This window comes from Merops nubicus, unplaced genomic scaffold (assembly GCF_000691845.1).
Source record: "Merops nubicus isolate BGI_N331 unplaced genomic scaffold, ASM69184v1 scaffold16185, whole genome shotgun sequence".
Classification (NCBI taxonomy): Eukaryota; Metazoa; Chordata; class Aves; order Coraciiformes; family Meropidae; genus Merops; species Merops nubicus.
In genome coordinates, this window is record NW_008607773.1 from 29790 (window position 1) to 41495 (window position 11706).

The window sequence follows — 11706 nt, forward strand, 5'->3', positions numbered from 1 at the left end:
TTTCGCAACCCCAAAAAAACTTTTTCCCCCCCCCCCCCTTTTCCCTGAGATCTGTATTCAACCAATGCACCGAGAGGCATTCAAGGAACTTAAGCAAAGAGATTAGTTGAAAAACTCAGCATGTGTCAAACCTCCAAATAACTTCCTCGGCACATTAACAATTCCTTTGATCAGCACTGGCTTTTTTACAATCCATCCTTCAGAGGCTCAGGGTATAAATTATGCATCAGTCACTCCAAAAATTTCCCCTTGGTAGGTTTTTAATAAACTGCCCGCACTGTTTGCACAAGCTATGGAAAAAAAAAATCCTTTTCAGACTGTAAAAATCCCTGCTTTATATATTTTTTTTCTTTGTCTGTTGCTCCTGGGGCAAAGAAATATGAAAATAAATGGATTTCTGGTGTGTGGAGACATGAACTATGTACCTCTGTGGTCTTCAGCTTTAAGTGCCTCCTAGTAATATCCAGAGAGATTAAAAATTTAACAAAGTAAATTCAAAATGCTGTAACAGGGTGATTCACCAGCCCTTTCTCCTCACTTGTCCACTGCTTCTTTAGCAGGCAGTTCCACATTCATGCCTTGATGACTCAGGTCCATCCCAGTTCTTTTCTTCTTTTTTTTTTCTCTTAAAAACTCTTCTGCAAAGAAGATTTTAGGAAAAATGCACATTTGAGACTCTTTGCTTAAAGGGAAACAGCAGAAAAAAACCCCCACAGCCTGCAGAAGGGACACAGCACTTGTGTGGCCACGTGTGGTGGAGTCACCACGCCTGGAGGTGTTTGAAAAATGAGTAGATGTAGCACTTGAGGCTGTGGTCTGGTGGTTAGGGAGATGTTGGGATGAAGGTTGGACTTGATGATCCCAGAGGTCCTTTCCAACCAGAGTGATTCTGTGTAATCACTCCTATAAGAAGAAGATTCTTTTGCTCAGGACCTGGCATGCATCCTGTGAAGCAAAGCTACCTAGATCACCACTAGAAGATATTATACCTAATTTCCAGCCCTTCAGCCTCCTCTAAGCCACTTATACTCCTTCACCACTCTGAACTGCCATCTGTAACAGAAGTCCCACGAGGCAAAAATGTGCTTTAAGTGACATCTATGAGGCTGTTATCAAGAGGGAGTTGAGATCTTCCCCCTCGAGTCAACTATGGGATGTCCTCCCTGCAAACCCAGGTTTGGTGAGCAAAGCAAGCACAGAGATACCATCCAGCTCCCACACCACTGGATAGCTCAGATAACCCATCCCAATTTGAAAGGAATTCAGGTAATTTCTATGAAATCAGAGAGGCAGCATCTCCTGTGCTCACCCACCCAGGGACTGCTGGAGAGAGACATCAAAGAAAGCTAACAAAGGTTTAGAGATAAAGGGTCAAAGAGGGGAAAGAAGGGGTTTTGCATACAAATTTCCCACCATATTTCTCCTATAGGGTCATCAGGCTTTGCAGGTGCTTTGAAATGGAAATACTGCTCCTCCTAACCCTGAAAATGCAGCGTTGTGTGTGAGGAAAAGGCTGCTGGGCTTTAAATAATGGTCCAATTAGAGGTCTAGGTTCTAGTCCCAACGCTGTACTTGCATACATTCACCTGATCAAAATGGTTTATTTGTTATGACCATAAATTCTTCAGGGCATTTGTTTTGTGTCATGTGCCAGTGGTGTACGTGGTTTTGTTGGGGGTCTAGAAGGGTTCAGAGGAGAGCACAAGGCACCAAAAGTAACTAAGGGGGCAAGGGAAGAGATTAACAAAGCCAAGATGACCCTGTTGAGGTGGAGAGTCTTAAACTACTCCTAAAATGTCACGATTTCTGCTTTATTTCAGTGTTTACATACTCTGAAAATGGCACAGAACACTTTGGAGAAGAACCAAAAAGTCAACACTCCCCGGTATGGGCAGATGTTGGGTGGGAATGCAATGGGAATGGGGCATCCTATGAAACCTTTGGGTTTAGGCATAGCTGAGGACCTGGAGTAGGTCTGCTGGGGCACTACTCTGGAGAAGCATGGATATCTGATTGTCCCTGAGATGACATCTCAGCCACGGAGGGGTGGTGGTTGGTTTTTTGACTTAGAAATTTCTTTTTTAATTTAGTTTAGGTGAGTTATTTTCCTCCAGAATATCACTGGAGGAAATGAGGGGAGACACCAGCCAGTCTTCTCTGTGGGAAGCCCAACACATTGATGTGAGGCTTCAAAAATCTTATTTCTAAATGAAGATAGTGCCTTAGTGGTCACAATATATCTGGGTCCTAGTCCCCCAAGGTGTGAAAGCATTGAGATGATTCTGGCTCATTTCTTGGAAGATCAAGCCCTGATCCCTCAGTCTCTAATCAGGGGAACCAAACTCCTGTAGAGGACAGATATTTATATTTTCTTTTTCTTTTTTTTGCTTAAAAGGGACCATTTTATAAAAGCACGTTACAAATGAACACCTACGTTGCCTTGTACAAATTTGTACCACAAGAAAACGAAGACTTGGAGATGAGGTAAAGTCCCAAAATGCTTCTTAGTTTTCTTAGTTGATGTGACCTGAGGGCCCTATGGTTGTCTATGACTTTAGGGAAGGAAGGATTCCTTCTGAATTTTGTACTAAACGTTTTTTATAGAGGTATCCATTTGTAGATGCAAAGAATATTCTCCTAAAAAGCTGGACACCAGGTTTTTTTTGGCAAGGACACAATAGAAAGTGTTTAAAAGAATGGAATGGAATTGAAGGAATGGAATGGAATGGAATGGAATGAAAGAGTAGAGTAGAGTAGAGTTGAGTTGAGTTGAGTTGAGTTAGTAGAGTAGGTTTGAAGGGACCTAAAATGATCATCAGTGGTTGCCTGGTCACTCCAGGACTGATGAGCTCCTATCTTGCCACCTATTGACATCTAAAGCACTGATGCAGAGCAAACAACTCATCCAGGGTTGTGATTAGTAGAAGAAAAAGGTGAGACCTGAGAGTGATTTCAACCAATCCAACATCATGCAGGTTTCCTCCTTTCAGGGATTAGAAACCTTATCTAAGCAGCAAGGGGAGCACAGGTCCAGCTGGGACTTGTTTATTGACTCCTTTTTGGAGTTTAGAGGTAACTGTGTTATTCCTGTGCTGAAAAATACTTCAGGCCAGGTCTTGCATCTAAAAATCTCAGTGCTCAGACCATTGACATAGACACACCTCTGGTTCAGTCACAATTTTTGCCTGAGAGCCAAATAAATTTATATTTTCTAACTTATTTTTTCTAGCGACCAGGCTGAAGGGTGTTTGGACATCAAAATCCTTCTTGGTGAAAGTGTTTTTTCCTTGTAGCATAAGGACTCCAATGGTGTTACAGTCTATTCACTCTGGAGTGGCAAGATGGGCTCCCTCAAACCCTCTTTAAATGTTTTATATGAAAAATAAACTGGAATAAGGCACTCAGACATCCTAAAAATCCACTGGGAATACAAATTGTCCTCTTTCTCTGTCTTCCTTTCACATCTCAGGAGCATTTAACCATTCGAAACACATTGGAACAGCTTCCAGAGGAGGGTTTGAGGACAATCCAACCTTGTTGCCCTATTGATAGCACTTTTCTGTGGAAGCTGGAAAGCTCTGGCTCAGCTCACACAGTGTTGAGTTAAGGTTTAAAGCCTGTTTCTCCAGTTGCCAGCAACAACACTAACCATCTAGAAAGTGGACCAAAGAGGTCAACTTCTTCCTCAACTTCCAGCTGTGTCCTGAACAGGTCCACATCTTCTATGGGTGCTCTGAAAGAGCCTCTTAAATGGGACCTTTGATGCTCCAGCAAAGCTCTTGTGCTGATACCTCAATGGTGAGCCTAACAAGGAATGCAAGGAAAGCTGAATAATTAGGGGTCAAGCATTCATTTTATTAAAATCAAAGCAAGGTCTGTTGTCAAGCACAAAGACCTTTCTGAGGTTAATCCAGCTGGAAATGGGTTGTCACTTACTTTCCACCATGTTAGAGCTATTATAATTACATAATAACGTTGATGAAGTGCCACCAAATGAAGGAGGTCAAATAACTGCTCAACTACCTGCACAAAATCAGCACGGAATGATTTCCTAGGAGCTTTTTCAGCCAAATTGCTCTCCTAGCTCTGCTTTGCAAGCAGTCAGCTGGATGTTGATCCTCAGCAATTACAACCCTGCACCAGGCATTTATAAAGGTAAATACTTCCCATTCAAATCCCAAAGACATTCTTGGGCAGAATTCTCTCCCTGCTGGCTAATGGCCTTTGTTAGTTAAATAGAACTATTTTCCTGCTGCCTTCCTTCTGCAATCACAGCTGGAAAACTGCAGATGATCAAGTGGTGTGTCCCAACAATGTGAAATGTCTTGAAGTGAGGAGATAATGCCTGTAACAAAGAGGGATTGTGTTTGAAACTGTTTCTGGTTAAACAAGAAGCAAAAATTCTTTCAGCTCGCAGATATTCCCTCCAAATAAATCTCTAGACCAACTACACAGAAACTCTCTTTCTGTGTGACTGAAGAAAATCTTGCTGCTTCATTGAGTCTACCTGCAGGCAGTGAGCAGATAAAATGACCCAGGGCCACCTTCATGTTAGGTGATTTTGGAAGCATAACAATTAAAAGTCATCTTAACTCCTATTCCTCTCCCCATTCCAGGCCAGGAGATATGATCACTCTTCTGGAAGACTCCAATGAAGACTGGTGGAAGGTATGTGCTCATTATTTTTTAATCTGTCTTCTTTCCAAAGGGAAAATGAAGTTATTTTCACCACTGAATTTGGATTAGAGCCACCAGTCTTAACAATCTATCCATATATTTCCCCCACAGGGGAAAATTGATGACAGAACTGGATTTTTCCCTGCTAACTTTGTTCAAAGAGTGCAACACGATGAGAAGATTTACAGGTGTATCAGGACCTTCATTGGCTGCAAGGAACAGGGGCAGATAACACTGAAGGAGAACCAGGTAGGTTCACCCTGTGCCAGATCCCCACCAGACTTGAGCACCCAACAGTCTGATGGGGGACTGGAGGGAAAGCTGTGGAAGAGCAACGTGGGGAGATGCTCTTCACTACAACCTTACTACAAGGTTTATTATCCCTTGACCTCAACTTCTCACACAGCTCTTTGCTCTGGCTTAAGCAGGACCAGAGTTAAGACAGCACCAAAGCAACCTGTCAATCTTAAATTTAACTCTTGTTGTCCAGTTGCAAAGTGAATTTCATTGTTTGGGTCACCACTTACCCTCTCTGCAGTTTATTCTAAACTAGAAGTGCTGCTGGGAGCTGAAGTCAGTGAGGACCCACAGGGTCCATTCACCCTGGTGGACTTCCAGCAGCTTCTTCTACCTTTATGCCCTTCAGATGGGTTCATTAGCCCAAATCCATGGGCACCATCATGATGTTTGTCTTTGATATGATTTTAAATGTGATTTTTAACAGTTTTTACCAGACTTTTGCTACATCCAAGTGTCAGGTCTTGTGATGCTGCTCTAAGTGCTTGTTGGGGTAAAGTAAGAAGAATAAAACTCCAAGGCTGCATTGAGGGACAGTCAAGTTTGTGGCATAAACTCCTGTAAATAGGAGGCTGGGTGACTAAGGGGGAGGCACAGCTTGACTTCTCTGACACCTGGATGAGATAGAAAGCTAGATTTTTGTCACTCCATCTTACAATTGGCTTTCTTCTTTCTTCAGCCATTTCTCTTGTTTCCTGTCCTTTATTTCCTTGTTGTTTCCCATGTGAAGCAGAGAGAGAGATGCAATAGGAGGCATCAAAAGAAACAAAACCAAGTCACCTGAATGGGACTTCTTCTGTGAAAAAATTGGGCAGAAATCTTCTTTATATTTTGTTTTCAGCTCTCTCTGGGCAGTGTCCAGAGTGCTGTGAGTGCAAGAGATGTGCTACATGCAAAGCACTGGCTTGTTCCAGATTAGGGGAGATTATTCATTGCTACCAATTCCTGTCAAGTCTCAATTTAGCTAGAAAAACTCATTAAGTGGTCTAATCAATTCTTGTGACTGCAGTATGGCAAATTATCTCCTTTTTTATACTGTCCATTCACTGGGTCAAATTCTGTAGGGTCTCTCAAGAGCCCAAAGCCATTCTGATAACAAAGGCAAGGGTGATATGCTGGCAAAAAAAACTTATCCAGGGAAAATAATGTGAATTTTCATCACATGGCTTGATAGCATCCATGGTTTATAGTGCAGGTGTCTATCTATCTCCTTTGTTCCTGTTGTGAATGCTCCCAGGTAGAGCATCTATTCTTCTAAAGCAAAAGGCAATATATAGTCACATCAACAAAGCCACATGAATTCCTTCAGAAATGTCATTTCAGGAGAGCAGAGACATTTTCAGAGTCTGAAGCACAGTGGGTGAGGCTTTCTCTGCAATCACTTGGCAGTTTCATGCCCTGGGAATAGCACTTTGAGCTTCAACTTCATAAAAAAGCCAACACTCAAGGAGAGGAGTGAGGGAAAACCCCCACGAATTTGCTCACCCATCTTAGGCAATATGCATGAGCTGATCTTCACAAAGGATGCTTTGGAAATTCCATTATGAACCTGGAAACTCAGCCTGGGGGAGAAGTGATGCTTTGGAGACCTCAGCATCTTGGCTTTTAGGGTTTGCTGATGGGTTTGTGGGCCCTGAAACCCATTCAGAAGATGATTGGGCACCACAGGGCTGAATGAGGAATCTATGAAAGGGAGGGAGATATAGCCCCTGACATCAATAAAGCACAATTATTAACAGGGAAACAAAACCCAGCCCCTTTCTGTTGCTTTCCACTCTTTGAAGCTCTCACACCCAATAATGACTTCATAATTTCCAGCTTTGATTGATTGTGCCATCACTTGGCTGTACAAAGGTTTCTCCAGCTGCTCTACCCTACCCAAATTCATCACCCCACATTACACAAACACTTTCTATGACTACAGACTCTGACACGACCTCTTTCACAGAATAAAACCTCACCACATGTAATAGATCATCAATGTTTGGAAAAGCATCTCTTAAAACACCTCTAAGATGTTTGATCATCCTTATTTTTAGGGAAGTCATAATGATCTTCTCTTGGAATAGCTGTTTTTATTCCTCTTATCCTATTGAAATCAAAGAAATAACCTCTTGGAAAAAAAAAGAAGCCTACTCCCACCCTTCTCTGCCTCTCTGACATCTACTCTCACACTAACACAAACCACTTTAGAGTTGGGCTTTTTTTTTGTGATTCAATAACACAATTGATTTGAAATTGCACAAGTGATCTCGGGCAATAGAAAGGACCCCAAACTGTGCCATTTGTAACAAGACTGGCAATCAGGAACTCTCCTCTAGGTGTAGACTGGGAGTTTGCATAAAACTCAGTGCAGGAGATCCCTTTTGTGATGGATCTGACAAATATCAGTGATGTAAACCAGCCCTTGTGACCAAAATCATCACCCAGGCAGCTTCTGCAGTGGCTGCAAACAGACCACTGCTGTTGGGATGGCCCCAGCCTCCAAATCAGAGCTATCAGCCTTGCTGTCCCCTTGGCACCCCAGCTCAGGGCACAAACCCTCCTCCAGTCATAAATTTCAGAAAAAAAAGAGTTTTAGGCACGTGTACATCATCATCCAGGAATGGAGTTGAACATATCCATGGGGAAAGGCTCAATAAAGCAAGATTGCAGCCCAGGTCTCCAGCCCTGGGGGATCCACACATCTCAGGTCTTCTGATTAGTCTGGATGGTTTGTTGCTCACTGAATTCTCACCTTATTGCCTAGGAATGATCTTATGTCCCCATATTTTTCATCCTGGGCTATCCAATAGGAGCTGAACTTGTAAAAGCTGCCTTTGAAAAATCAGGTGCATCATGGTGACTTCTGCACTCCAACCAAAACCCTTAAAACACAAACCCAGTGCAGAAAGTGATGTTGCAGTTCTTCATGCCCTCCCCAGCTATAGTTCCTGCACTTCACAGCTGAGTTGAAGGGGAAAAGGGTCTTTTTCCAGCTGATTTTCCTGACATCAGTCTTGCTGAAGAGGGATAGGTGTCCAAAATATGGCCACAGCTCTTTATGCATCCAGCTGAGTCCAAGTCCTCTTTAAAACCCTACATAAGTGATGTAGCTAAAACCAGCTGGTGTTCTTGGTCTAAAAGCTGATGAAGCAGATGATCTAAAATCTGTTAGCATCATTTGCACTGTGGCTGAATGGGCATGAAAATCAAACTGTTTATTATTTCCATGCACAATAATATAAGCAAGAACTTCATTCCCTGGGCTGTCATTCTCACAAACAGAAGGCTTGAGCTTTTAGACCTCTTGACCTGGCACTGCCTACAGGCTTCAGGACAGCTCTTTAAAACTGGGTTATCCTCCTAACCAAATTCCTACTTCATCAGGAGCAGTCTGTAGCTGACAGATGGATTAAATGGATGGGAGGGAGAAGATAAGCAAAAGGCAACTGCAGAAAATTAAAGCAGGTTCAAAATTGCTGCTGGACACAGAGAATTTGCCACTCAGGCCCAAATTCAAAGCCCAGGACTTAGAAAAACAGGAGAGTATTAATGACTATGCAGCTTAAAGGATCATTTCCTAATTGCTCATCTCCCCATCTGCTGACATATAAAAAATCCTCAGGGCAGATGCTGACAAATTCAGTTCTGAGCTGAGCAGTTGTTTGGTTTTAGTATTTTGGAGGGGTTTTTTTTTCAACAAAAAGAATGGAGAAGTGACTTTCCAGGTTGCCCAGGGCTGTGGTGGTGTCCCCATCCCTAGAGGGATCTAAAAGCCCTGGAGATGTGGTGCTGAGGGACATGGGTTAGTGGTGGGCTTGGCAGTGATGGGTTAATGGTTGGACTTGATCTTGAAGGTCTCTTGCAATGAGAATGATTCTGTGATTCCACACCTCTCCCACACTTTCCATGTGATTTAACCCACACAACAATACATTAATTTACTTTTTTTTTTAATTGCATGTCAGCTCTGGTGGTGTGCTCAGTCATTCTGCCCCAGGGATCCAATGCAGTTAGTTTTAAATAGGTCACTTAAGTAAGATAATTAATGAGTCCATTTGATTTCCAAGCCTTTCCCTGGAGATATAGAGATGTACCTGATCAATTCCAAACACAGGAGGTGGCAAACATGAAGGAGCTTCACCTCCTTCTTAAAACCTTCCAATTTGCTCTGACACCATCAGTCTCACTAGCAAATTTAGTGTGTATAACAACAGGACAAGCTGGCCCAGGCTTCAGATATGGCATTGAGATCTCACCATAATAGTCCATGCTGAAGTGGATTTGGCCAGGAGCATTCCAGAGCCATTTTTATTCATTTTGTAGCCTCTGAATTATTGCAGCTAAACACTTTAAGCACCCATCAGACAGAGTTTTGTGGGTGTTAGTCCAGACAGAGGGCTTTAAAGACCTGGATGCTGACATCATGAAAAATCAGTGGGTTGGTCTCAATAAGACCATGAAATTTGTGGGTATTTGTTAACTGGGTTTGATTAGTAAGAAATTCATGATTCTTTTGCACGGATGTTTGAAAACAATTCTTTCTTTTCTGTGGCTTTGTGCTCCAAAGTAGAGCTTTAGTGCCATTAGGCTGTCCAATGGCTCAGTCATTACCAGAAGTGTCTCAGGAAGGGCCCTAAAGTGGAAATAAAGGTCTTCAAGAAGTGCAAAACTTGACCACAATGTAATATTTGTACTGTTGCAAAGACTAGATGGTTTTACCATCCTTTTGTCATGCAAATATGCTCCCAGAGATGAGTTCAGATCACATACTTGGGTATCCAAAACAAAGTTCTTCATTGTTTTAATGTCTCGAGTGTGGCTCTTTAGGGAAGTGAGGTAAAGGTAGAGGTCTAAATGTATGTTTAAGTTTCTTCTCAGAGCAGTAAGAGTCTAAAAGGGATTGTTCTACTTATAGAAGGAACTAGTAGGCTGTCAAATCTACCTGATAAATATCAGGGAATAATTTGTCTCTAATCACAGCCAGGCATTTATTATTTCCACCCCTTCTTTGCCTTCAGATTTGTGTGACTTCTGAAAAGGAGCACGATGGCTTCATCAAAGTCTACAGCGGGAAGAAGAAAGGCTTTGTCCCCATAGATGTCTTAGAAAACATCTGATTTCAACAGCCCCTTGCTGCAGTAGGAGCCCTTTGTTGGCAATGCCTGTCTGCCTCATCTCACACTGTGTCAACCCAGATGGGCTGTCTCGCAGATGTTCAGGGAAAATAAGGGAGAAAACTGCAACTACAAGAAGAAAAAGACATTTCGATTGCCACAGCAGCACTAAGAAAGAAGAGAAGTGGAATGTTGGGATGGAAATATTGTCAGAAACCACCAGGGAAATGAGAGATCCTGGGAATAAGGTAAGGAAAGGACAAAATAAAACCAGACCAACCCAAGTCTGGGGTGATTTCTGGTGCAAGGTGGCTGCTACAACCCTGATGGAGACAGATTGTTCTGAAGGACTAAACCCATGTCCTGTCCTTGTGTCTTAGAAAACTGTTGGACTGCTTTCTTGTTTGAAGTGTGTATTATTTAGGGGGGGGAGGGAAAAAAAAACATTCAAACTGTCCTTGTACCACAGTCCAAGGCTTGTAGTAAAAGCGTGGCTGTGGTTCAACAGTTTCATCCCCAGTATCAAGCAGTTGAAACGTTTGATCCTGGGGTTTAGTCTCCTGAGAAAGAGACACCACGGGAACGTCGGGTGGAGAACTGCACTGTGCCCTGGAAGTCAGCAGCTTCCCATGCCTCTGTGACCTTCCCAAAGGAAAGAGTAGGGAGCTGGTGTGTCCTTTGTCTTCTCTGTCTACAAACAGAAGCTCTCAACGTGTCTCGGATGCGATGGCTGACAAAAAAATCCTCCCCTTCCCAAGCCTGCTGGGAACCGTCCTTCTGTGTTTCCTCCACCTTGAGGTGGTCTTACAGAAAAGGGGTGAGAGGCTGGGAGAGAGCCAGAGGCTTGAGGGGTTTTCTATTTTTTCTGTGTTTATTGCACTTGAAAGATTTTATACGTTGTTCCTATTTATAAGAAACTAAACCAGATAACTCACCCCCGGGGAGAATGAAGATGCTGGGAAAGGAGAGACTGCACCTAGAAGCAAAGCTGGTGGATTGTTGAAACCCAGAACTCGTGACAGAAAGGCACTGAGTGTCTTCTCCTTGTGTTCACACACCAAAGGCATTGTCTTTGTTTGGTCAACTGAAATATTGCTGATTCAGCAGTAAACACACTGCCATCAATTCCTCCTGGGCAGAAACCACCGTGAGCACCCCCTAAATCCTCTCCAGCCTAGGGAGACTGTGCAGACATCTCTGATTTGTCCACATAAGCATGGACCACGTCTTCAAGAGCATGTTTTGGGCATATGAACCTCTTGATATCATCTAGCAAGCAGTCTGTGGGACCTGTGGATCTTGTCCAAATTCTACAAGTCAGCCAGTGCCAATCCTGTTGTCGAGCAGGGGCCTTATGATGCTTAAAGACAGGGAACCTAATTTCCATGGATTTAATTGGGTGTAATAGCACCAAACACACTTAAACAGCTTAGCATGTATTATGACGTAGAGATTAAGCCCTAGCCCAAAGCTCCCTGCTGATTTCATGCCATATTCCACCAGCTTGAGGCTTGGCTGGGATTAACCCCAACTTGATGCCCTAAATCCTAATTTCCTGAAGAAATTCACACGCTGCCAGGCTCACTTTAGGTCTTTGCAAAGTTGACAGTGATTCTGAACCCAAGCTTCTAGT

The 11706-nt window shown here is 43.0% G+C and overlaps 1 protein-coding gene across 1 annotated transcript in view; it reads left to right on the top strand.

Annotated features, from left to right (window-relative positions):
* STAC (SH3 and cysteine rich domain) overlaps positions 1–10076 on the top strand; it is a gene marked incomplete at its 5' end in the record, with an annotated part of 33223 nt that extends 23147 nt beyond the window's left edge. Inside the window, 5 exons of the mRNA XM_008940066.1 lie at positions 1821–1885; positions 2396–2484; positions 4617–4668; positions 4789–4926; positions 9978–10076. Of these exons, the coding sequence (XP_008938314.1) occupies positions 1821–1885; positions 2396–2484; positions 4617–4668; positions 4789–4926; positions 9978–10076 (443 nt within the window). The remainder of the gene's footprint in view (positions 1–1820; positions 1886–2395; positions 2485–4616; positions 4669–4788; positions 4927–9977) is intronic.
* Positions 10077–11706: the final 1630 nt, after the last annotated feature.